Here is a 27,325-nt window from a genome sequence, read left to right as displayed (position 1 = left end):
ATTTCTTGTGTCTGGTTTTTACCACTGGATGAGAAAAGAAGATTCTTGATTTAAGTGCATTGATATTGTCAGGCTATTTTCATGTAATGTTTGGAGTTACAAACATGTAAAACACTTTGAAGGCAAAGTTGCATGAGTTTCTGCAGAACATTATACTGCCTTTGTTACAGAGACAAGTGTCCAGATCAGAATCAGGTAGTTTGGGATAAATTCCAGTTCTTCTTCGTAGTCTTTGTGACTCACATATCAGAGTATCCTGCACAGTGCATCTCCAGAGCCTTATAGAATAGTTTAGTAATCTTTTTGGCTCCACCAACCCTCAGCACTACCCCTCAGTGTTCTTCCTAATTTACCTCAGTATCTCTTCGTCTGCTGCATTAGCGGCATCAAAGAAATCTCTCTAGCAATCTTATTCTTCTCAAAAGTTGCAGTCTAACGGTGTGGATCAGGCTTGTAACATCTAGCTAGGGGAAGGGAAAGTGATTGGGTGAGAATGGTTAATGTCTTGTTGAGAGAGGGGGTGTAAACCGTAGTCTTGAAAGAGGCTTGTGAAGAACTGTAAGTAGGGCACTTTGGAACTTACCTGCTGGCTGGCTGACCAAGTGCTGAAAATGCTGAATACCATGCGCCTCCAGCTCAGGCTGCAGAGGCAGAGCAGCAAGGCAGGTCTAGGTGAGATGACAAGTGGGGGTGGGGACAAGAGGATAATCTTGGGGAGGAGATTGGATACAGAGGGAGGAAGAGACTTAGGAAGGCGGTAAGGGTGGGAATGGAGCTGGCGGAGGTGAAAGACCTCTGGCAGAAGGGCAGGGGCAACTAGTGACAGCAACAAGTGCAGGCATTCAGTACATGAGCAGAGAGGAGTCTAGGAATGGAAATGAACCTGCTGCAAAACTTCTTTGTAAACCCCCAGCTCCTTGGGTATTGGACATGGGAGGTAGCAAAGCCAGGGAGGTGGCAAACCAGAGATGCTGGAGCATGGCCTTCGTTCCTTCAGTTGTCAAGGGAAGGAAGCTTAGGAGAAGAGGGGCAGAGAAGTATGAATGGGAGGCATTGGAAAATGGCACTTTATGAGAAGCTGGAGACTGAACCAGTTCCTTAGTTTCCCTCATAAGAGCAATCGTAGAGCTTACTTGTAAATTTTCTAAAGATGCTTGCAAGAGCTTAACTGGACTTGTGAGTCTTCTACAAACATTCAGCTGGGAGGACCTCTTCAATCTGGGCTGTGAACCTGGGTGGAGAACGGAAGCCCATGAAGGAATAGCTCTTAGTAAATTAGACATTTCCATAACAGCAATATGCATAGCTCTAGTAATTTATCAGAGATGAGGCGTGGGCTGTTCCATCCCACAAGGCTGTAATGTGCTCATTTTGAAAACACCCTCTCGACCCAGGTCTGTGAGAATTACCATTCAGTCCCAAATATCCCTTTTGGTGACTGAGCAGCTCAAGAAACTGAAACAGCCTTGAGTAAGCTGATGGATGACATTTGCTGAGATTGAGAGACAGTGGTTCCTGCCTGATTGTCTATAGATGTTCTTGGTGGCTTTCAATACCATTAACCAGGGTGGACCAACTCTGTGGTTTGACAGTTAGGGGCAGCTGCTTCTCCTTCCCCGCTGTGTTCACCCCACAGCCAGTCAGTGACCGGAGAGGTGGAACTGCTCAGCAGACCCACGTCTGTAGTTGCACACTGTTGGAGCATCCTCTGCTGCCTTGTTTAATATTCTTTTGGAGATGTACACACCACCAGTGTGATACAGAGTCTTGACTAATACTGTGTGTTCAGGATGAGGTTGCATTCATTGAAGATGCAAGTTGTCAAATGTATAGTTTTGGGTTTTTTCAAGCCAGTTCTGGCTTGTGTACCAGGAACAGCTGTTTCTTGGCCGAGATGGTTTAGCCACAGTGACCTGTGCTCAGAGAACTGCATGTTTGGGTTATCACCATGCTGGATGTGTAGCATTAAATAAGAAAATAATTTATTCTATTGGGAAAAATCCAATGCTTCTCTTGGAGTAATGTCAAGTGATGCTCTGGAGAGTTTCGCAGCCATTTAGAGGAAGTTTTTAAAACTCTTGAAGGACTGCAGGACAGGAAAGGGAATCACTCCTCCTATTGCCAATGGAAACATCCCATTGGAAACTGGCCATTGTTTTAATATTGCTACCAACTCTGGGATTTTTAATGAAAGGCAGCATATAACTTGAAATATAAAAGTAAAGTGTATGATACAATAATATTCAGTTCTGGTGTTACAGTACTGTAGTTTTAAGAATTAATTTTTTAAAATAAAAACTGACATTAAGATGCAATTTTATTTTTTTTAAAGGCTGTTATTAACTTCACAATGCTCTTGACTGAGATGAAAGTGCAACATCTGAATATGCCCTCTTTGTCAATGATCCTAGTTAATAGTTTCCAGCTCCTGTATGTGGTGGATGCTCTTTGGAATGAGGTAATACATGCTTTAGGACTGGGGGTTATACATACTATTCAAGTTGCTAAAATAATGTATGACGACTTACATATCTGTTATATCACCAAACCACTGTTTATTTTTGAAATAGCTTGAGATAGATTGCTTTTTCTACTTGCTGCAGAGAATGGTCCCTGTCATTCACTGCAAATTCCAAATAATCACAGACTGATTTTTCTTAAAATCACCATGTATTAGGTTTTTCTTGAGACTATTACATTTCAAACAATACTTTTTATTAAACTGCTATACATACAATATCATCAAAAGGTGGGGGGGGGGGGACCTACCATGTTATTTCACTGTTACGCCTATTACACATCCTCATCTTCCACCCATTTTCATATTATTCTTTAATTTCCTCTTAGTAATTCTTGGATTTCAATATATAATACCCTGTCATAATACAATAACTGTAGTTAATTATTGATTCTATTATCAACCTAATGTAGTTGATAAGCTAATTGCCATTTAATCATTAAATCGTCCCATATGTTACTAATCGATTTAATTATTATGTCCCAGTCTTCCTTGAAACTACCCACATTCCCATCTCAACAAGCAGTCAACTTGTCCATCTTGGCCATATTTACTAATTTCATAATCCACTCTTCTAGTGTTGGGAGTGAATCCGTTTTCCATAGCTGAGCTATTAACATTCTGACCATGGTAGTCATGTAGAACACAGTTCTGACATATTCTTTATCTAACTCGCATCCTCTGTTTGGCAGAGTACATATGTAGCTGGATCCATTTTTATTTTCTTGTCGAGTATTTTTTCTGTCACTTAAGCTGAGACTATTACCTTTTTGTGTAAACAATGTGCTTCTTTCTTCAATTGATTTGTGTGCAGCTTTTCTTAAGAATGCTAAATCATGAAAAGGATTAAAGGCTACTTCTTATTGAAAAATACCAATCTCCCATTACTACAGTTTAAAATAAAAAAAAGTTTGTGTAATATTAACTCCGAGGCCCTGCATCAGGAGAGGTATATATGTCACGTAGCTACATCTCTGTAACTGTATCTTCCAATGCTAACCCCACAAAACCCACTTTGTGATCAGCATTCCCCCTCCCCTTTCAACATAGCCATTTCCACGTTGTCAGAGTACGGGGTTTTCATCAGAGATGCATCCAGATATTTCCTTTAACTGTATGTGCTGCAAGAGGCTTCCACATGGGCTTCCAGTGGTCCTCGGGACATCCCTGCAGGTGACACATGGTTCAGGGCGATTGGTTGCCACATGGTTGCAAGAATTTCAACCTCTGTAATGACCCAAAAAGGAGTTTGATAAACCTAATTTATACCATCTTAATAACTAACAGGATACCAGTTTCAGAGTTAAGGCTACAGTTGGAGACTGGTATCCATGTGACATGTAAGTTTGTCCCCCCCCCCCCCCCAATACCTCATGACTGTGGAACGGCCTGCCGGGTGAGATCCGTCTACTTAGATCCTTAGACAGCTTTAAAAAGGCTGTTAAGACAAATCTCTTCCGGCAGGCCTTCCCAGAATAGAGAACCCAGCCTTAGAAAAACGTCTGGGAAAGATAATGCTGCTCCCACTGATTGTTTGCGGGTGTGATGTTGTTGACCTTCTGGTCAGTTCTTAACTTGTTTGTTTGTTTGTTGTTTGTTGTTCTTTTTTAAAATACTGCATTGGATTTAATACTTTTTTAAGGAGGGGAGGGTACCAGAGATTTTATATGTTTATTTTTAACTTTGTTAGCCGCCCTGATTGTTCTCAGAGGGGCGGGATACAAATAAATATTATTATTATTATTATTATTATTATTACTCATGTTCTTTGAGCCTTGAAGGCTCTTGAAAGGTCTGAGAAGAACTCTAACCCCATTTAGCTGAACACAGTTAACAAAGCTCCCATAAATGGGAACAAAACCCTATTAGGGTTTGGGATCATTGGAACTTTGTAACCATGTTGTTTTACAGAGCTCTCTTCATTGTGGTCCAAAACACACTGCATAAATAGTCCAATTTGAGACCACTGTAACTGCCCTGGGTCAGTGCTAGTGAATTCTGGGAACAGTAGTTTTGTGAGACATTTAGCCGCCTTTGTCAGAGAGCTGTGGTGCTACAACAAACTATAGTTCCAGAATTCCTTACCACTGAGCCAGGGCAGTTAAAGCAGATTGTTTCTGCATTGTGTTTTGGAGCTCTGACAGACTTATCCTGGGGATGTTGAGAATGGGGCTTGCTTGTGCACTTATGTCCCTGTCCCAGTTTTAGTCCTGTGAAATTCAAGTGAATGTGTCAACAGAATTTCTCTTTTTATAGTTTTGTGCAATTTCAGCTTGTAGATTCCCAGAACACTGCAACAATTATAAATAATAATGAGAAATGCCCAGTCATTCATACAAGTTTATGTCTAAATACTAATTTAACAACTCTTTAACTTCTTAGGAAGCAATTTTGACAACTATGGACATCACCCATGATGGATTTGGATTTATGCTAGCGTTTGGAGACTTGGTGTGGGTTCCCTTTCTCTACAGCCTACAAACCCTTTATTTAGTGAATCATCCTAATGAGATTTCTTGGCCTACAGCTTCAGGAATTGTGGCTCTAAATAGTAAGTAATAAGTTAGTGATTGTTAAAATGAAATAAAAGGAATGTATATAATTTTGTTGATTCAAACAAAGCAAGTAAAAATCAGCAAAGTAACATTTTAATAAAGAATGTTTACTAGGATTTTCAAGAGTTAATATCAGTTTTGACAGTTGAATTTACGTATCTTGCTTAATGACTGCAACATTTGTCAAAGCAGTTCACAACAGCAGTAATATGATTTTAAAAAAATAGGCAGCTTGAGCCTTTTGACTTATTTACAGGAAGGTGCAAAATGGATTTTGAATTGTTTTTAAAAAATTTAACTTTATTCTGGGGTCTTTTTGAAGAATATTCTGTTCCCTTTTTATATTGCAATTTTTTACATATTGCTTTGAGGATCTTTGTGGGGAGAAAAACTAATACATTTGTAACTTTGATTGAATAACAAGTTTAATAATAATAAATGTTACCATTTCTTAATTTTAGTGTTGTTTTTTAAAAAAACACCTTACACACTCTTTGTCCTCTCTGCGGTAGAATACAGTTAGTTTCTCCCCACTTCAATCAGTGGAATAGAGATAAAATACAGAGAAGGGCTTTGTGTGTGTGTGTGTGTGTGTGTGTGTGTGTGAGAGAGAGAGAGAGAGATTCCCCCTTTTTGCACTTCCTGTGCCCTTTTAGGTCTGTTCTAGGGGATACCTAGCCTTTCAGAGCAACTTTGGCAAGGTACAGGAGGCTCTAACTGAAAACTGACTGTTGTGTTTACTTTGAATTTAATGAAATAAATATATTGGCCTAAATCTAGTTGATAATCCTAACTAGAGTAGACCTGTTGAATCAGTGGGATTTATGCAAGTGCTGTACAATGCAGTTGGATATAGGCCAGTGTCTGCTGTAGCTTTCTGCTAGGGTAGTGACCTGTTGATTTCCATTAGACTATTGATTATAGAACTGAAAAATAAATACGCCAATGAAAGTAGAGTTGTCTATGTTGCTATTACAAATATAAGGCTGGTAGCATAATTGAATGTATACTGTGTTTTTAGTAATTTCTACAATTTAATGGTACCTTTTTTTCTTTCCGAAGTTCTTGGATATTACATTTTCCGTCGTTCAAATTCACAAAAAAAACTCATTCCGAAGAAATCCAAAGGATCCAAAATTTGCTCGTAAGTACTGTTTTAAGCAAACAAGTATTATACAGACTATGTGCTCTTCTGGGTTGTGTAATACATATTTTTATATATTACAATGCAGATTTGAAAGTTATTCCTACTGCAACTGGAAAAAATCTCTTGGTCTCTGGCTGGTGGGGCTTTGTGCGTCATCCTAACTATTTAGGGGATATTATCATGGCCTTGGCTTGGTCCCTACCTTGTGGTAAGATCATAAAGTGTCTTCTGTTAACATATCAGTTTTCTTTTGTTCTTACCTCTGTTGATCATTTCCTGATTTTTTCAGTGCAGTAATAGTTTCTGAGACAAAGACCGGGATTAGATAGATGAAAATAAGACATTCATTTTTATAGAACTTTATTGAAAGAATATTGTTGAGATCTAAATGTAAGTTAGCATAATACAGTATAAAATATAGTTATGGCTCTTTTCAGGGGTTTGGCAGCAATGTTCTTTATATGCTTTTAGTTACATAAACACAGAAAATATAGAATGATGGTAAATATATATATCATTGCATAATCACAAAGACATAAAATAGTTTTGCTAGACTGAATATGTCAAATATTCAAGTTAAATTAATTTATTTTTAAAAAATTCCTGATCCATACCTTAGCTCAGAGGTTCCCAACCTGGGGGTCAGGACTCCTTTGGGGGTCGAATTGCAATTTCCCAGGGGTCGCCAAGGACCCCCCTCAGAGCACCATTTCACAAACAAAGGGCCCCCATGCTAGGCCCATTAAAGCAGCAGCCATCTCCAGGCCCCTCCTCAGTTGGTTAGCAACTGCCCACAGAGTCCCCTTTCCTGCCTCTCTCAGGAACATAGAGCTCTGCAAAAAGGAAGAGAGACAGCACAGCCAAAGAGTTCCAGTTTCACTTTGAACCGCGACCCCTCTGCCCCTCAATGATGGGGCTTTCTGGTCAGGTTTCTTCAGAGGAGGCTGGCCATTGCTATCCTCTGAGGCTGAGAGAGTGTGGCTTCATGCCAAGGCTCAAGGCAAACCTATCCTGGGGCTTTCAGAGGAGCTTTGCCATTGCCATCCTCTGAGGCTGTTTTTGTGATTAATCACTATGCTTTACTTATGTTCAATTTGTAACAATGAAAATACAATTCATCACAGTAGCAAAATTAATGTTTTGAAGTAGCAATGAAAATAATTTTATGTTTGGGGGTCACCACAACATGAGGAACTGTATTAAAGGGTCATGGCATTAGAAAGGTTGGGAACCACTGCCTTAGCTGAAAATTAGTAACTTTACTAATACATCAACTACCTTTTGCAAAGTTAATTACACTCATCCCTCCACATTTAGTATAGTAGGGGCACAGGACCCCTGTGAATGTGAAAAAAACTGCAAATAACAAATATACTGTTTTTACCGGAGAGAACACTTCTCTAGGAATCTCTAGGTCCTCCATTGCAACTCTGTGGTGAACATCTGCCAGACATTGACCATAGAATTGCGCTGGAGGAGCTGCAAATGCCTAGTGAAATGTTCTCTCTGTGACTCATTCTGAACTTTCAGGACTGGATGAAAAAAACAATAATATTTGTCTATTTTCTTTCAGGTATCAATCATATTTTACCATATTTCTATGTGATATATTTTACTGGTTTGCTTATTCATCGTGAAGCCCGTGATGAACGTCAGTGTAAGAAAAAATATGGCTTAGCGTGGGAAAAATACTGTCATCGTGTACCATATCGCATCTTTCCTTATATCTACTGATCTTTCTTAAACTGGTGGATAATACACATTTCCTGCAGTTAAATATTTTTTGCCATAAACAACATACCTCATACCATTGCACTTGGCATATATGTTGTCTCTGCTGGATTTTCTTAAAGATGAGTTCGGAACTAGCAGATATCTTTACCAATAATCTAAGAGATGTCGGGTTTTTCCAATATTTTTAACTACTTGCCCATTTCAAGAAGCAACAAATTCTTGTTAAAATGAAAAAACCCAACTTAACAAGTCTTTTGTGTGCTTTGGGAACTGGTTGTCCCTTAGATAACTTTCTCCGTCTCTTCCTTAAAATATGAGCGAAAGGCCAGTTCTAAGCTTAAAACCCAGAATTTGCTTGTTCTATAATTTTATTTTGTGGTTTTAAACCTTTGTTTAAAAGTAACAGATATAAAAATATTAACCCTGTGAGTTCTAGCTGAGAGCGACTTCGATTAATGCTCAGCTCCCTTCTCTAAACAGGGTTGTTCTCACTCAGGTCTGTCTAGCACAGCAAGGTCCCTCAGGATGATTCAACTGATGTCCCTGAGTTTCCAGGACACTCAGTGCACAGGTTTCTTCATTGTTTCCCTTAATGGGTAAAACTCTCCATTTTAAAATTAGAATATTGGCTATTCCATGCCTATTGGAGTTTTTAGTGGAAAGTATCTGTGAGTTGTGCACTCTTCTATAATCACTAGCTACATTATTGATGTAACTGGGCTTTTTAAAAAAGTTATTGTGCAACTCACTTGTGTCTCTCGCCTCAAATGCAAGTGGCAAAAAACAAAAGTGCTTCATCCAGCGATGAGAGAGTAGTGCAAGGTATGGCACATTGTACAAACAATGAAAAAAAATAGGCACAGCTGCTTTCTTTAGTCATGATTATAAACAATTGCTTTGTACTATAGCTTTCTTTTATATTATAACATTGAAATATTTTGATGTACAGCATTGAGTGTAAGATGCAGTAGTTTTTTAGAACTGGATGATTTTAAAATTTTTTTAACTAAACCGTTTCCAGTATTTTTGAAAAGTTTTGTAAAGTAATGTATTGCTACAAACTCGATTTTCAGCAGTTGAAGTGCTCATTTAAATATTGTAATGACAAATGCATGATGAAAGTAGGAAAAATATTGGAAGTTGGGTGAATTGGCATTGCTACCTCAGTGTAGGTTATTTTGCCCTTTTTTAAACAGTTGGAAATATAGAAAAAAATGTTAATTTTTCAAATTACTATTTAAACCAGTTTTTTCGTGTGAATTTATGATTAAAGTCTGCCACTTCTCAACTAATATATTTTTGTATATTTAATTTTTTATCATAGCTTTTCACTATCGCTATGGAGCTTTTTAGCTACTTACAGCTTTAACATCTGGGAATTTTATTGTAATATTTTTATCTAATTGGCTATGATTGAAAGTGGAACAATTGCCAGTTAATATATGAAATTAGAAAGACAGACGTATTGAAATAATCACACACTTTTTGTAGCAGATGAAAGATTTCCCCATTTGACAACTGTGTGAAAGAAACCATTTTTTAATTTGCGTAGTGATATTTTGCATTTATGTTTTTGTAGCATAGTTCTTGATATCCTTTGGTTTTTATTTTAGTTTTAAATGTTTCTGAAATACTGCAGAGCACACTTGGTGAGGAGGGATCATCATAAAGTCTAACTAAGCCCTGTTCTCCACACGCACACAAACTTGGTATGTGTCATAGGTAGGCATTGTGTCAGGATATTATGAATGGTTCCCTCTTCTCATGTGACCTTCCTTTTGCTCAGTTGAAGAACATGACTCCCTTTATACCTTTGAGCAGGTGTTGGTGAGAAGCAGGGGTCTTAGTTCTGTGGTGGTCTCTACTGTCCTATATTTTTACATGAGCCGTTTTAGTTACTGCTGTACAAAATTATTTTTGTATAAGATTGTAATAGTTTGCATGTGCGGCATAACAGTTCTAGAAATGATCATGACAACTTTTTTCAGACTGTATTATGCCTTTCCTTTCCTTGTACCCCTCCACTTGTCTTGGATTACAAATCGTATAATCCCTGACTGTTAGCAATGCTGCCTGAAACTGATGAAAGGTGTAACCTAAAACATTTGGAGGATACCAGGCTTTAAACTTTCTGAACAGTGGTTCAGATTATTAATGTAAATAGTTAGGCAAAGAGACTTTCCTGCTATATAACCATCTTAGACATTCTGCTGTTTTTCATGTGATTCTGGGGAGAGAAAAAACCCTAAATGAAATGTTTTTGCATAAGCGTGTTTCTCCCAGGAGTGTAGTGCCTGACTAATATAAACTGCAGCTTGTCATGTTTCTTACTATTTTTTTTTACACATTTACAATGTATTCTTTTAATTGAACTTCATAAAATGTCTTGTATAATTAAAATTTTGTCTAAAAACGGTTTTGTTCAGACCTGGTTTTTTTTACTAGGAGTGCTGTACCCCTTCTAGAAGAGAATCATTCCTGCTTGTCTTCTTGTGTGAGTCCATTTGAGAAAGGATCCATTTGTTCCTAGGAGTAAATTAAAGACCTGAGAAATATAGCCTTGTTTAGGAAGGGATGTCCTACTAATACTCATTGCAGGAGGAGATTGGGAGGAATTCTCTAGCTGCCATTTCTGGGCTCAACAGTAGGAAAAAGCAAATGAGCATAAGATTTCTTCTTGCAATTTGAACAGTCTTCAAAGGTGCTCTGTAATAAATAAAGTAGGGTTTTTTTTTTCTTATTGTGAGTTTTGTTCTTATGCGTTATGAGGGAACTGTAGGGCATTTGTTGACTTCATGATGGCACAGACCTAGAGTGGGCAGAGTTCATCTTCATTGTTTCTCTAAGGTGAGGCATCACCTTCATCCATCAACTTTATATACCCAACCTCTGGATGTCTGGTTATTCTCTCAATGGCTTGTAGGAGCAATCCAGTTCACAGTTGCGTTTAACCCTCGTGTACCAGCTTACATGCAGGAATCCTCAATATTCTATATATATTTGTTACATATTTTGCTCCCCTGCTCTCCCCTTAAGTTTTAAAAAGCCTGCCTTGGTGGCTAGATATGTTTTCTCCCTTCAATTTAATTAGCAGCAGAGTTGATGATTTAAAATGGAAAATGGACAGAAGACAAAAAATGCCAACAGAACAACAGGAGTGAGAGGCAAAGTTAGCTGCTACAAAAGAAAAAAAGTTAAATTTAGCTCCAGAGAAGCTAAATTTCTCTGGAGGGAGAAAGAAACGAGTACCATTGACTGCCCCCCTGCAGATCACAACTGGCCAAACATTTTTAAATGAACACATCAGGCAAAGGAGTGTATCTCAGTGAGTTTGGGTGAAAAAAACTGAGGAAAGTATTTATTACAACTGCACTGTAAAACTGTCCAAGTCCTATTCCAGAGGGGAAGCCAAAAAAGATGTGGTCAATGGTATGAAAAGCCGCTCGGCAGTCTAGTAGAATGAACAGGGACTCAGTCTCCCTGTCCAACTCTCAGTGGAGGTCATAGAGCAAGGCAATCAAAAGTTGTTTTTGACCCAGATTCTGACTGAAGCCCAACTGAAACAGATCTAAATAACCCACCCCATCCAGGAACCTCCGGAGCTGGAAAACCAGCTCATGGTCTCATACCTAGTGGAGAAAGTACTAGAGACTTGCCAGTAGGGATGTGACGAAAGCTCATTGCTGTTTATTAAGCATAGTATTTTGGATCTCCTGTGCTCCACACAGGAATAAGAAATGTAATAAAAGGAAATGTTAAAAAAATCAGGGATGGGAAGCATGAAGGGGGAAATTTACATTACTACTTGCTGGTAGCCATCAACATCAAAATGTATCAGTATTTCACTTGGATGGGTTTCTGAAAGCAATTTTCAGGCTTGAACATGCACAAATAGGATGAGGTAGGAGCAGGTTTAGCAGTTTTATCTATGGAACACAAACCACACACATCTGTGGGTTGGCTAAATTCTGAGATTTGTATGCCCGAGGTAGTGGCCATTAAGAATACTGTTTAAGTGTAAGTAACATAGTAAGCATTTGGCCATGGCCTTAAGGAGTGGGCCCATAAGGGCAATGCTGTCTTCTGTTGGTAATGTTGCTAAGTTCCATTCATTATGTTTTCAGGATAGGAATAAATTAATAATGGTTAAGCAGCACTGCTTCCTTTAGAAATTGCTTAATATAGGGGTGAGGAAAGTGATCTGAAGATAGTGGTGGACTGCAATTCCCACCAGCTTTCGACAGCAGGCAAAGTCAGGCATGTTGAGAGCTGTAGTTCTACAATATTTGGAGGGTTGCACATTGCCTACTGGTGGCTTGATGTGTGAATGGTGCTATGTCCTGACTCCAGCCCTGGGCCTGGGGTAACTAGTAATCAGCTAAGATAAAACAAAGTCACAATACAAAACTAAGTTTGCACTTATTATTTGCAGAAGATAACATTTATTATTTTAACATCAAGCTATTAAAAGCTGGGTTGTGCATAACAAGATAAAGCATAACTAAGTATGCCAGAGGGGATTTGCCATCATTGCTAACTTCCTGGAGGGTGGAGGTTTTCAGTCATCTAATTGGCATAACAGAGCAACTCCTCTTGTTATCCAGTGACTGGGAGCAACCAGAGATGGTAAATTGACTGCTGTTACAAAATTAGTTGATACACCTGTAGAAGACAGCATTCCCAATCTTTGAGGTGTTCTATACAATGGACACTCATAATGGAGCATGTCTGTTTCCTCTTCTAAAGAATGGCATCTTGAGTTCAATTCCACCTATATTAGAACAAAAGTTTTGCTGTTTGTTATTTGATTAATATCCTGCCTTTCTCCCCAAACTAACATTCAAGATTGCAATACAATTACAAATGTACACAAAAAAGAGCCACAAAAATTAAGAACACATTTGTGATACCCTTTCCTCCTACATTTTAATCAGCCCATATCATGTTAGTAAGAGTGGCAACAGCCCCTTCTAGTGTTTTTGGTTTAGAATATGCTTCAGCCCTATGCAGTATGGTCAAAGGCAACAGATTAAGGTAGCTGCATATATCCGGGGTTGGGGGCATAGTTACCCACTCTGCTAGAGGAAAAGTAAAATGTGTGTATATGTGTCCCATAATATAGTCAAAGATCTCAGGGTGATGTACTGTACTGTGACCAAAACCGATGATGATAATTTACGATCTAAAGTTGTTTTAACCTTTTAGTTGGTTTAATGGTTTTAACCAGTTGCAGAGAAATCAGGCCATTATGAACTTCAGCCTGGTGTGCCTACATCAAATATCAGTGTTATGGTGAGACAAGGTGCTTGAACTCAACATGACAGCTGCTATAATAGCCTGGAAACTACACATCATGTTACTACCAACACATACAAATGGAAAGTGCAGCACAGGATAGCAGCCTGAATACATTAACTGGGAAGTAGAACTGGATATACTTGAACTGATAACTTGCAGTTCTATAAACCTCAGATCACTTGGCCAAACACCAGTACTGCCCTAATTTGTAGTAGAGACAACGCAGATGGCAGAAGCATTCCTCATGGGAAATGGGATGGCACACCTTGATGAGCAGTCCTACCTCAAGCAAGAAACTAACTTAAAAGCCAGTAACCATTTTGATTTTGAAGCAAAACTACAGGCTGCTAACTGATTCTTTGAGTGGTCATCTGTGAACGCTAACAAATAAGTCAGTCTGTACCAGCACAACATCATAAAATCACAGGGTCGGAAGTGGCCTCATGGTTCATGTAGTCCAACCTCCTGCTCAGTTCAGGATCTCCAGCTGAAGCATCTTTTTGAAGACATCCGGAGGAGGAAACTCCATCACCTCTAGGCAATTGGTTCAATTGCTGAACCACTCACTGTCAAGAAGTTCCATCTAATGTTCAGTTGCAGTCTACTCTCCTGTAACTTTAAATTACTACTAAAACTGATCCCTCTGCTCTGCAACAGCCCTTGTATTTAAAGAGTGTATTATGTCATTCTGCAATCTTCCTTGCACCAAGGTGAACAAGCCCAGCTCCTTCCCTCATGTTTTGTTCTCCATACTTACCATCCTTGTTGCCCTTTTCTGAACATACCCCAACTTGTCTATACAGTATCCTTAAATTATGTGCCCAGAAGAATGTAGTAATTCAGATGAGTCCTGACCAGCACAGAATATAGTGAGACTATTACTTTCCTAGATTTGGAAACTATGGGCCTGAATGGACAGGCCCAAATAAAGCTGCTTCAGGTCACTTTGGAGGTATGCTGTGTAAATGCTGCATGCGTCCTAAGAGGCTGGAAACCACGCCAAAGCTTCACTCCAGTCCTAAGGACTGGAATGCAGCTTTGGCACAGCTTCTGACCTCTTGATATGTGTCTTTCGTTTAAACAGCATACCTCCAGTGACCTGAGGGAGCTTTATTGGGCCTGTCTGTTCGGGCCCTATGTTTCTAGTAAGGCAAATAGCATTTGCCTTCTTTGCTGCAGCATCACACTGCTGGCTCATATTCAACATGATTAACCATAATACTCAAGGTCCATTTTGCTTATAGTGCCATGTATTCCTCATCCTATATCTGTGCATTTTATGTGGCCTAAATTTAGAATTTTGCCTTTGGCTCTATGAAATTTGATTTTATCAATTTCTGCCCAATTTTCTATTTTATCAAAGTCCTTTTCAAATTTATTCCTAACTTCCAATACATTAGCCACCCCTCCCAGTTTTGTATCATCTGTAAACCCGGTAAAGATTCCCTTCATTCCATTATCTAAATCACTGAAAAAAATGTTGAAAAGTAATGGCTCTTGGAGAGAGCCCTGAGACACGCCGCTTGAGACCTTCTTCCAAATTGACATGCAGAAACTTATAAGAGCTAAATTACTTTTGGCAGTAGCCCTGTATTCTCCACTCAGTTCTAGTCCACAGCAATGGGGCATCGTAATATACCTATCTTGGCTCTCTGTGTACTGCAGGTGTGCAGTGACAAAAACAAAAAAACTAGGTCCAACAGAGGTGCCAACATTCAGTATTGTCTGAGATGCTAGACCTCAACAGTAGCTCACACACAGCACGGCGCAGAAGCACAACCCAGAATATAGTATTGAAGTATTTGGCAACAAGGCACTGACCAACCTGAAATGAGGCACAGACACAGCTGACTTCTTTCAAAGTCCTTAGAGGCTTTTATCTTCCTGTTGCAATATGTGCAATACAGTCAACAAAAGTCTGACTTCTGTCAACATACACTTGTCTGATATATTTACCATCCTAACTCTCCAAACTAACACACCAGCTCCTCTCTCCAATCCACTACCCTCAACCCACACCTGCTCTGGGTTTCAGAGTCCTTATATACACTACTAACAAATAAGGTTTGACACCTGGTGTTCCTCACCATTTACAGTCACATAAATATTTTATAACATCTTAAAGGGACATTTTACCCAACAACCTATGCATGACATAATAGCAGGGAAGAACAGAGTATGTATGGGCTCACATACTGGCACCCTTGCTCTTCTTTGTGGTCTCTGTTACTTGCATGAATGGAAGATTAAAATGCCAGGATGGCAGAACTGCAATGTGATGCCAGTGATGATGAAAGAACTATAACACCAAACGTGACATTATTTTTGGTTCACAAATTCAGACATTAGTGTTGTATGAATGTGGAAGGTTGTGATCATGTTGCTGCTTTGCATAGACATCCTACTGGGGAACTCCTGAAAAAAAAGGCCAAGGGAGCTGCCACTGTCCTTATGAAATAATTCCTGATCAATATCAGTAGAGGTCATTGATATATCAAGGTAATGGTTCTAGAGATTCATTTAGACAAATACTGATTAGATACTTGTGACACTTGGTGCCTCCACAGCAAAAACATAAGCAGATCTAAATACAGTCCACATAGTATGCTAAGGCATGACAAACACCCAAATAATGTATTACTTGTTCCCTTGATATTGTTGGATTAGGGAAAAAATAACTCCAAGTGAAAACTGTAAAACAACTTTTGGCAGGAAAAGATAAATCGAGGTAGAACATCTATTTGTCTAGTTGAGACTGAAGAAAATGATCACATCATAATGTATATAAGTTATTGGGCCTACAGCAAATATTTTGCATTGATTTGTTAAGAAATCAAAGCACCCTAACCCTCCCAGATTCTATGTGTAATTATTATTTATATCCAAGTATCTGTTACTGTTATTATATTTATGACATCAATATGATTCTAATTTTTATTTGGATCTGAGTAAGGGGAGAGAGAGTATGATGCACAAGGTAGCACACTAGCATAATAAACAGTTAAATTTTCATTTCAGGATTAGCACTTAACTACTAGTTTACAATATTTATTTATTTAAAAACTACTAATTTACCAGATTTTACTGCTATATGCCCTGAGCTTTGGCTAAAATGTGAGACATAAATTTAAAAAGTACCTTTTCTGGTAGAAAAAGTACGTCTGGTAGTGCATAAAATCTCTCATGAAGTTCAGGCTCTTCCAATGACTTTGTAATAGGACTCCAGCATGCACCATCTATGTATAAGCCATAAATTCTAATTCCAGTTTCACACGGAGAAGGGTCCTGAAAACCAGTGAAAGTTACAGATAAATGCCATATGATATTCTCCTGTCATTTATGAGTTTTTCTATATACAGTACATGTATACATTGAAAGGCAAGGGCCATACCAATGGAAGTTAGTGACATACACTGGAATAATCTCCCAGACAGCTTCCAACTACAGTTTTGCAAATGGGTGAAAGGCAGAGCTATTATCCTCTTAGGCCTCCAGTGTACTTGCTGGAGATTTAGGAGACCAATGGCGCCTCCTTTTTCACAGATGCAGCTGGATGGTACTCTGGGGTCTTCTGCCCCCCCTGGCCACTGACTGGCTATGACCTTGGTGTTGGTGAACTGTGTTGTGCCACTGCCAATGATCTCTCTCTCTCTCTCTCTCTCTCTCAAACAACTATACATACCTATCCCCACAAAGAGGAGACGTAAAAGGTGCAGTAACTATAGGACCATAACATTAATTTCCCACACATGCAAAATTAAGTTCAAAATTCTGCAACATAGACTTCAGTCATATATGGAGAGAGAAATCCGAGAGATACAAGCAGGAGAAGAGGCACTAGGGACCCCATAGCAAAAATACTTTGGTTAATGGGGCACACCAAGGAGTTCCAGAAGAAAATCAGCATGTGCTTTATAGACTATAGCAAAGCCTTATGTACACACTCAGTCATGCTCTTTCATTCTTTCTTTTACTCATTTACTCTCTCAAACACAGTTACACAGAAATAGCAATTCTCTTGTGTGAATGAGTGCATATGTGAGTAAAAAGTAAAATAAAAAAGATAGAGTGTGACTGAATGTGTCTGAGAGACAGAATTTGTGTGCAAGGCTGTGTGTGAATAAATGTATCTGAGGGAGAGTGTGTCAGGGAAAAAAAAAGCATTACTAAGTGTGCAGGTGAGAGAAAGTTACTCACATCTTTTTAGGATGAGGTTTTGTGGATAAAAACCCACTTCTTCTGATGCAAGCATAAAGCATATTTATACAGTTGTGGGAGTAGGACAGAATGTAATAACATCCAAACAGATGCAAATCATGACACCTGCCCTAAATTTTCAGAGGTCTGGGCAAGGTAATACAGGTCTTTCAGATCTTTACAGAAGTCAGGTAGGGTTAAAGTATGAAAGCAATAAATCTGCTTACTAAAAACCAGTTTCCCTGGGTGCAAACAGTCTGTATTAATACAGTCATCCCTCCATATTTGCGGCTTTGATATTTGCGGATTTAATTATTCATGGATTTCATTAATATGTTCTCTCTAGGACTGTCTAGGTCCTCCAGTGCAACTCTGTGGTCAACTTTAACTAAAAGTTGCACTGAAAGACCATTTGTAGCTACTCCAGTGCCATTCTATGGTCAGTGTCTGTTGGACATTGACCACAGAGTTGCACTGGAGGACCTAGAGATTCCTAGAGAGGTGTCCTCTCAGGTAAAAACAGTGTTTTTGTTATTTGCAGTTTTTCCATATTCACGGGGGTCTTGTTCCCCTAACCCTAGCAAATATGGAGGGACAACTGTATATGCAATGTACCATGAAACCATTATCTTTTTTCATACCTCTGCTAATGGATTGGAATTGGTGAATATGATTCAATTTGGCTGTTTCCATTTCTAGTCTTAGGCACAGCACATACTGTCAACAAGCAGCATACTGGTACCAATTTTAGGGTTAGGGACCGTGTGGCAACCGCACGGTGCCGAAGTCTAATACGCCGTGGCAGCATTACAATGGCGGCACCCCATGTACATGGGTGCTGCCATTGTGATGTAAGCAACATGCGGCATTTGCACATTGCGGTGCATCGCTTACATAATGAGTGCGACATTGGCGCACTTGTTACGTCCGCCCTGTGGCAGAAAAAGAACCCGCTTTTCTTGGATTCTTTTTCCTCCGGAGGGAAGCCACACGGTTTGGTGGGTGCAGCTTCCCTCTGGAGGAAAGTAGGCCGCCAGCAGGGCGCCCTTTTCAGGTGGACTATCCCAGGTTTCCATTTGTTATTTCCTTGTTCAAGGATTGTGACCTGTAAATCCTTTATAGTATGTCCAGGAAGGTTGAAATGTTCCCCAACTGATTTTTTGGGTACTGTCATTTCCAATTTCCATCTGTCCAGTGTACAGTGTAGAGGGACATTGCTGGCATAGGATGGCATTATCACACTGGACCAAGAACAAGTGAACGCCTCTGGTGTTGTGAGTGAAGTTATAGTCCCCTGTAATATTGTTCCCAGAGTAGATGTGGGGAAACAATTGGTATCTGGATTTCTGTCAGTGTCCTGCTCCTGTATTACCATTGAGGTTGTTGTAAATAAATACTTGTTGAAGATTTGGGGGCTGTCTGTAAGACAATGAAGGCCTGCCTTCCAGAGCAATTTGCCCTCTTTGTATAATTTTGGCCCCAAAATTGCCCAACAAAGAGGAAAAAAATGCTCCTTGGATCCTCCAGTGTTGGCAACCCTAGCTTTAAAATACCCAGTAAGCTCATGAGTGAACATCTGATTGGAGTCTTCCTTACCGTAAAGGCTTTGTTTAATATGGTTTCTTTTCTCTTGAAGTTTCTAAGATTTTGTTCCTCATCCTCAGTAAATGCCAGAACTTTATGGACAAAAGTAAGGGTATCAACGGGTATTTCATTCTGCCGAGCATAATTCTGAAGAACAGCGGTAAGAAATCCTGCAGGAATAAAACCCATATTGCAGTGAACAGTATGCGAGGGAACAAAAGTTACAGAACTGTCAAGGGGATTGGTCCTCCTATCTACAGTCTTTCAGAACCTAATTAAAGCTGTTCTATGGGGAGCTGTTTAATTTCTGTAAGGAAGAAAAAAAGGGACAGTTTCCATATTTTGCAACATTTGCCATTATATTAGGCATCTAGTTATTAAAACATCAAAAAAAATATCAAATGTTACAAGGCTTCCCATAACCCTTACAGCAGGGATGGCAATGATAGGTCCCTCATAATTCCATAATCGTTCATCATTGGCTATATGGGCTATATCTCTGCGCTGCCTTATAACGATAGCTTCCTGGATTGAGTACATCTTGAAGCACTAGAAGTAGTAGTGGCATTAGGGGTGCGTGGGGGTTGTGGATTGCACCAGGTGACACTCCAGTAGAGGGTGCCACATGGTGGGACCCCCCCTCCCACTGTGGGCAGCATGGTGCTGCTGTTGGTGCCTGCTGCTTTTTCTCCACTGTTGTGGCTCTTTCCCTGAGGAGGAAACCAAGGCAGCGGAAGAGAAGGCGGTGAAGGGTGTGTGTGTGTGAGCCTGGCCCTTCTAGCTTTGCCTCTATCTGGCCCCCTCCTCACAAGGAAGCTGAATGGAAGCAGGGGCACACCTCCATCCCCTCCCTCCCTTGCCTGCCCCTCCAGTGGCTACCTGCCCCCCTGCACAGGGTGACAGCACGCCAGGAGATGCCACTAACTAGGAGAGTTACTGATCTCATATTTAATATGACAGTAATAATAGTTAAACACCAGTTGAAAAACCACCAGCCATTCCAAGCATGATAAAACACAGATTAAGAAGAACTAAAGCAGAAATGGGCCAGGAGTAAATAATTGCTATGAAATTATTTACCATGTGGGAAAAAGAAACCTGGAAGCCAAAAGCAATTGGGGTGTCCTTTGTAGTTGTTACTGAAGTCAGTTTCTTCACCAGTCTGAAGCATTGTTTTGGTTTGCCTCTGAAGCATCGCTAAATGATTAAACCTATTTAAAACACAGTGAAATAGGAGAAATATTTAAAATGCAGAAAGCCTGTAAGAATAAAAAGGTTTTAAATAGACAGCACAATCTTCAACAAGTGGATATTTTATCATTAATCAGCAATTAACAAATTATTATAATTGCACTGGCTGAAGGCACAACTTCAAATATATTGAGAAAAGACTGAATATATGAAAAAATATATTGTAAATCCAATGTAAATTTTGTAGTGACCAGACACATTACAGCAAATATCTGCTACCTAGAGAGGCAGGAGAACATTCGTAATCTTTCCAAGATGGCCTCCTCTATCAAGATAGAAATCAGGTTGAAAAGACCAGGAAATCCTCTGTCTTAAGCAGGAGGTGGAATCATATGTCTCTCCAGATGTTTCAAGTTTCAGCATCCCAAGCCAATATAGGTTATGGTGAGGAATGCTGGGATTGAAATCCCAGAATATGTGGAGGGCTGCATGATTCTTACACACATCTAAATCATGACAAACAGAAGGCAAAATGCCAGTATGATTAAACAACATGAATGCAAAATGAACAGGGTACAGGGTAAATTTCAGATGCTTTATATCACTTTTCACATGTGACTAGAAGGATGAGCTGTTCACTAAGAAAAAAGGTATGACTAAGGAAGAGTCAGAGGTTGCAGAGGGACAAGAAGGTACAGTAATGTATGAAGCAGTGCTAGTGTCCTGGCAAAGAATTAAGCTACTGCTACAATTGAAACAACTTCACAGTTTAATTCCCCACTTGCCTGACCTGGAAGAGGTGGTATGATTAGTCAAGTCTGTGACCAAATAGTCCATTAGCAGATATATTATGTCACCAGAAAAAACAATTAAAACAAAGCACTCCCTGCCTATATGGACATGCATAGTCCCTATCTAGGCTGGAGAAGAATGTGAACAAAGGAAGAGAAAAAATTAATATGCAAGTAAATGATCATAATGAGTTTGGCTGACATCCTGATTCATTTTCAGAGCCAATGCTTTCTCAGTATGGACATAAACTAAAAAGTGTGTTTGAAAACAATAGGAGGGCACCAGCATTGGCATGAGCCCCTCTTGCAGTATACCTATGAGAAGCAACTTAGGGAGCTTGGTGTGTTTAGCCTAGAGAAGAGAAGTTTAAGAGGTGATATAATAGTCCTGCTTAAATATTTAAAAGGATGTCATATTGAGGAGGGAGCAAGCTTGTTTTCTGCTGCTCCAGAGACTAGGAAATGGAATAAGGGATGCAAACTACAAGAAAAGAGATTGCACCTCAACATTGGGAAGAAATTCCTGACAGTAAGAGTTGTTCAACAGTGGAATATGCTGCCTTGGAGTGTGGTAGAGTCTCCTTCTTTGGAAGTTTTTTGACAGAGGCTGGATCACCATCTATTTGGGGTGCTTTGATTGTGTATTCCTGCATAACAGGACATGATGGCCTTTGAGGTCTCTTCCAACCTTATGATTCTAGGACCTACTGAGTTCGTTCCTAAAGGACTGAGAAATGCTCTTATGCTAAAGGATCTCTGAATGCTCATCTTTATTCCAAAATGGCACCTTCTATACACAAGAAGGTGGCATCAGCAGGTGTAGGTGACTATTTGAGTGTGTGTGTGTGTGTGTGTGTGTGTGTGTGAGAGAGAGAGAGAGAGAGAGAGAGAACATTCCCAGCAGCTCAGTAAGGGTTCAGCACACTCAGTGGGCACAGCATGCTGACTGTTGGGGTAATGCAACACAGTGGCTGAGATCCCATATTGTAACATTTTGTTGCAGGTTCCATTCATAAAATTATTTCTAAAGTTATAAAAGAAGAATTTGGCTATACAAGAGATGTTAGCTGGATGACACATGCACCTGGATTTCCACAGTCGGTATTGCAAACCTTGACATTCAGAACTAGTTTATTACACTTAGCATTTTAAGCCCACTCTTGCTAAACAAACACCTAATATTTATGGTATATGTTGTTGGAGTTAAAACTATTTCAGTATTTTGCATTTTACCTGGACTTCATAAAGGTGATAACTCGATTTGCCCACATGGCAAAGAAATTCAGTCGTATAATGAGGTCATCAATCCAAGATCCCAAGGGTTTATATGATTCATAGGAATGTTGCTTTTGTGTAACAGAAAATAAAACATAATTGCAAGTTTTTTAAAAAAATGAAAACATGAAATAACTTTTAATGTATACATTACCCCCACCCATGGAAAAGTAGTGTACAGATGTAGAGTAACTTCAAGGATTGAGGCATACATAGCAGTGAAAGAAATGGGGACTCCTGCCCAACCAGTTAAATAAAATGTGGCAACAGATGATACAGCCAGATCGCCCACACATATCTCAGTCATTCTCATCCTGGTCACTTCTTAAGCTTTCTGCCTTACAGAACATGTCCAACAGTGCTGAGACTATAGTTAGATATCAGTTTACAAAAGCAAACACACAAGGGGAATTTGGGTTTCATTTCAGGTTGTCCGACACAAAATCCTTGGTACTACTGTTGATTGGCGTGGGTTATAGGGAAAATCTTAAATTTGAGTTGCTATTGATAACTCCAGGTGTGTCGAAATGTGTGACTTCCAGCAGCATTTAGGACAGACATTGGTTCTATTCAGGAGGAGACAAATCAGAACTTTCTTGGTTTGGCTAAAAATTATTGACTGACATTGTTATTCTTGCAAGAAATTTCTAATTCACCATAATTAGTACACAAAAACTTATTAGAGCCATTAGAATTTTTTTCTGAAATCACAAAAGCTGAAATGACAGTTTTACCCCAACAGATAAAATGAGTCAGTTTTCAGAGCTCTGCAAGATCTGCTGGGAATACTGTTTCCTAAAGGTGGCACTGTGGGGCTCTTGTTTAGCTTGTTGTGCTGGTTTGTTTGTGGCAACAGTGAGAAAAGTGGCCTTTGGACAGCACACATCTTCAAAGGCCATTTATATCACCTTTAGTCCTGGTTTTGAACCCTAATCCTATGATTTACAATTACCAGAATCCTGCAGCCAGCAAGGTGAATGGACAAGCTTCAGTCTCACTGGTCATAATACCTGGGAAATCCTGGAAATTGTAGTGTTAAAAGCTAATTTTTGCATGTTCTGGTTTTGAGATACAACAATAGGTTCTAATCCACCAGTTTCAGAAGAGAGAACACAAACATATGTGAAGTTGAAGGCAAACATATATTTTGCATTCTGCAGAAATCAAGTGAAAAACCTTTCACCTACCTGCCACAGTTTAGGTACTTTGGCTTTCAATATTGAATTATAAAGCTCCTCTAGTCCTGTGGTGAAAATTATATCACCTTTGATACCTTGCTGAAGTGTATGTAAGGACTGAATAATTATGGATAGTAAAGTATTATAATGGTCTATCTCCTGTTGCAAGACAGTTAGCAAAGTTGAACTGGTAAAAGAACAAGGTCCTACAGGGAAACAAAAAACCCACAAGTTATTGTTCAGACCATTAGACATTAGAGTAGAGCTGCAAACGCAGAAAACTGCATCAGACTGGAGATCTGGGCTTCTGTTAAAGGACAGCAAACTGCCAACTATTTGATGCTTTATTATATTTACCTGGAGGGGAGACAATGGCAGGATTCTCATTGGTGCCTTGCATGTGTGTAAGGTCCCCTAGCCAAGCAGTTGGACATTTTTGTCCAATGTGGAACATCTGTATCCTGGTCAAAGATGCAGAAGCAGAGCTGCACAAGAGGATCTACTGTGCATGAAATCCATAGAATGAGCATGTAGAAGCCAGCAATGTCTCTCTGTTTGCCCTGAGAGCCCCGGTCATACTTAAACTTTTGTCTTTGGGTTATTCTAGTGGTGGCACAAAATTGCAAATTATATTACTGCATTCATATCCTCGGTGCCTAAGCTTAGCATAAAACTCCTAGTAAGTGTTTTTCTATATGTGAGGAAATTCTAACATATCTGCTTCTTTTTTTTTATTTTATTGCCAAATATGTTTATTCCAGTTTGAAACTGTGTGAGCCCTCTTACCTTCTGCAGCTTTCACAAGTGTAGCCCAAACTGGACCCAACTTGAAGTTTCTAAACGTAATTTTCTTAGTGACTTCATCATCAGTGTCAGGTGCTTGTCCTAAATCCTCTACAGTCAATGGCAATCTAATTAAAATGTCAGCTGCTATTTCCAATATTATTTCATCCTGATTTCTTCCACCACTAGAACAGATTAGGATGGAAACAAACAAATATCATTGCAAATTTGCAAGTGAATATCATACCTTTTCCATAGTTTGGTGTCCATTGTTTGTTGTCAAAGGAAGATCCCTAGTGCTGCAGATCACATGTGCCCCCCCCCCTGCCATTTCTCTGTTTCCTCAAGGAACCTCACTGCGTCCATTACTGAATTTCTTGCTCCAGCTCCAGCACCTAAAATCACTGTGCTATTGAAATCTGCTGGTATGGTGGCAAATATAGAACTCTGCTGGTGTGGAAGCAAAAAGACCCATTCAAAACAAGCATGTTTGCTTTACAATAAAGCACATGGTGAATGTGTACACTGTTTCTCAGGCTGACTCTCCTACTCAGAATCTTCTCCCCAGTGTGACTTGTCTTCAAAGCAATGTGTTTTATTCTAAAGTGAAAGTATTCACCCTAAGGGTGGAGGAGCGGGACTTTGATACTGCACTGTAGAGGCAGATAGTACAAACAGGTTGGGTAGATGTCAGTGTAACCCAATGCCCACAACCTGCTCCTTCCTGCTCTTCACTATTTGTGTGGGCCTTTTAACCTGAATTTTTAATATATATGTTGCTGTACTTGTCTCAATGTGATTAATTATGACATCTGTCCCACAGAAATCTTATGACTACCTAAAAACACAAACCAACTCTGTCTTTTGGATGGACACAAATTAATGCTGACCAACCCACATTTAAGCGATAATCAGTTTTTCTTTCTATCTTCCCCCTCACATATGTGACATACACATGTATCTATACACAAAACAAAAAATGTGTTGCAGAGTGGGGCTGAAAAAATAAACTAATAATTAAATAGCATGGACTCCTGATATACTGGGTTAGTGATATCAACATGGAATGGGCCTTTTTGGAGAAAGGTGGAATATAAATCCAATAAATAAATTGAAATTGAATGAAATAATAGGACACTTTAAACTAGAAAACAGATTTTACTGAAGATGCTTAATGGAGGAAGAAAGGAGGATAGGGACAAAAGCATTTAAAACTTGACTGTACCATCTCTTTATTTATATAAGACATCCCCTACTTCCACCATTTTAAAATGTTCCCCAAAACCAAGAGATGACCATAGAAATTACATGTAAAATCCAGTATGTGAATGTAGCTGGTACTGGGCATATTTTTCTACCTCATTCATTCTCTGGGAATCTTAGATGTTTATCACACTATGCTCTTAAAGAGGTACTATTCCAGTGTGACTCCTCTACAGCCTCCTGTTGCATGCTGGGATTGGCAGTTTTAAGGAGCTGAACTTCTCTGCCTGAGAATTCTAAATACCCCTCCTTAAAACTGCCAATCCCAGCATGCAACAGGAGGCAGCTAGAGGAGTCACACTGGAATAGTACCTCTTTAAGAGCTCGTCTGATAAACACCTAATAAAAGTGAGGAAGACAACACCCCCAACCAGGCCAGTGAAGGCTGAGTATACTCAAAGGCCATGAAATGGTGATTGTTTGGACAGATAGGAAGGAAAATTGTGAGGGAGGTAAAACAGAAAGAAGTGGCTGGACAGAAGCATTTCACAGTTCAAAGCCCCACTTGAGACTAATTTGCAAAAAAGAAATAAAAAGGTAGTGAATTTTCCATCTAGCACAGCTAGAAAATTATGGTATTGACCTAGGTAATGGTCCCCAAACTTTGGTCCTCCAGATGTTTTGAATTTCAGCTTTCAGAATTCCTGACTGTTGATCAAACTGGCTGGGGCTTATGTGAGTTGAAGTTCAAAACACCTGGAGGACCAAAGTTTAGGAACCAGGGTGCTGATAAACAAGTGGCAATAAGAAACTGTAGTGTATGTAGCAGTGGACTGGCCTGGGATGCAGGAGGCGCTACGAGTTGCTTATCACTGAAGCTCAAGAATGGTTCATATATTTTATAGTTTCAAAACAAAGAAAAAGTTCAAATCTAAGAAGATGTTGGATTGCTGAAAAATAAAAGATAATCAGAAGATATGAGAGATGATATTGGATGGAATATTTGCTTCAAGATTACTTATTACACATGAAATGAGTGGCCTATGAGCATGCTTAATCATCTGGAATATGGCCATATTCTAAAACCAGAAGAAAACTCCAGACAGTGACCTGATGATGGTGCCTGTGCTGATCGCTGGCTGAGTACTGACAACTGACTCAACAAATAACTGTGCTTGCGTTTTTAAGTATACTTTTTCAGCGCAATGATGCATTCCAAAAAGTTCTGGAGAATCAGCTTCTGGTAGAGAACGTAGATAGGTTCGGCAGTCTTTTAAAGTATCTGTTTCAGATATCGGTCGATATACCTGCAAAATTATTGATATCCGTTTTATTTTTTACTTACACAACAATAAAGTGATGGTCAATCTATCAACTTCTTTAGAGGCTGCTTAGGTTAACTTAATACCTGAACCTTTTTCCTACTTCTGAATGCAGCACACTTGAAATTAATTGAAAGAAACTTGAAATTCACTGGAATTCATGACAGATCAGAAATCACCTTCAAAAATACAAGTCTGCTCATAAAGCTAGCAAGCAGCTTAATGGATCTGAAGATGCTTTATTTATTTGTTTGTTTATTTAGAAAATTTAATTTAGGTATTCACTCTTATATGTCCATGAAATATCATAGGCAGAATGTATCTGTATTTTGGGAGCTGGAGAACTCTAGAAGCATAGAAGCAATGGTTACTATGCCTGACTTTTCCTTTAGATAGCTTTCAGGGCTGTGACATATTCAGCAGAGAGAGATGAAACAAATTGTGTTTGGACCCCCAGAACTCCTCCAAGCATAGCAGGAAAAGAAAGGCAAAAAACAAATATTGTTAGCACCTGGTTTCTGTCTGTGATTCTGTCTATTGTTTTTGGCT

At 39.3% G+C, this 27,325-nt stretch overlaps 2 protein-coding genes across 2 annotated transcripts in view; one reads left to right on the top strand and one right to left on the bottom strand.

The window, feature by feature from the left end:
* The window catches only part of LBR (lamin B receptor), a 34,608-nt gene extending 26,507 nt beyond the window's left edge, over nucleotides 1-8,101 (top strand). Inside the window, 6 exon segments of the mRNA XM_042475555.1 lie at nucleotides 2,333-2,458; nucleotides 4,901-5,069; nucleotides 6,136-6,173; nucleotides 6,175-6,217; nucleotides 6,306-6,428; nucleotides 7,794-8,101. Of these exon segments, the coding sequence (XP_042331489.1) occupies nucleotides 2,333-2,458; nucleotides 4,901-5,069; nucleotides 6,136-6,173; nucleotides 6,175-6,217; nucleotides 6,306-6,428; nucleotides 7,794-7,954 (660 nt within the window). The 3' untranslated portion in view covers nucleotides 7,955-8,101.
* A 4,333-nt stretch (nucleotides 8,102-12,434) lies between these two features.
* The window catches only part of DNAH14 (dynein axonemal heavy chain 14), a 390,714-nt gene continuing 375,823 nt past the window's right edge, over nucleotides 12,435-27,325 (bottom strand). The window contains 8 exon segments of the mRNA XM_042445585.1: nucleotides 12,435-12,725; nucleotides 16,391-16,537; nucleotides 19,046-19,203; nucleotides 20,114-20,244; nucleotides 22,249-22,361; nucleotides 23,478-23,674; nucleotides 24,255-24,436; nucleotides 26,565-26,761. Coding sequence (XP_042301519.1) covers nucleotides 12,513-12,725; nucleotides 16,391-16,537; nucleotides 19,046-19,203; nucleotides 20,114-20,244; nucleotides 22,249-22,361; nucleotides 23,478-23,674; nucleotides 24,255-24,436; nucleotides 26,565-26,761 — 1,338 coding nt within the window. The 3' untranslated portion in view covers nucleotides 12,435-12,512.

The sequence above is a fragment of the Sceloporus undulatus genome, chromosome 1 (assembly GCF_019175285.1).
Source record: "Sceloporus undulatus isolate JIND9_A2432 ecotype Alabama chromosome 1, SceUnd_v1.1, whole genome shotgun sequence".
Taxonomy (NCBI): Eukaryota; Metazoa; Chordata; class Lepidosauria; order Squamata; family Phrynosomatidae; genus Sceloporus; species Sceloporus undulatus.
This window is presented reverse-complemented; position numbering and strand designations above follow the sequence as displayed.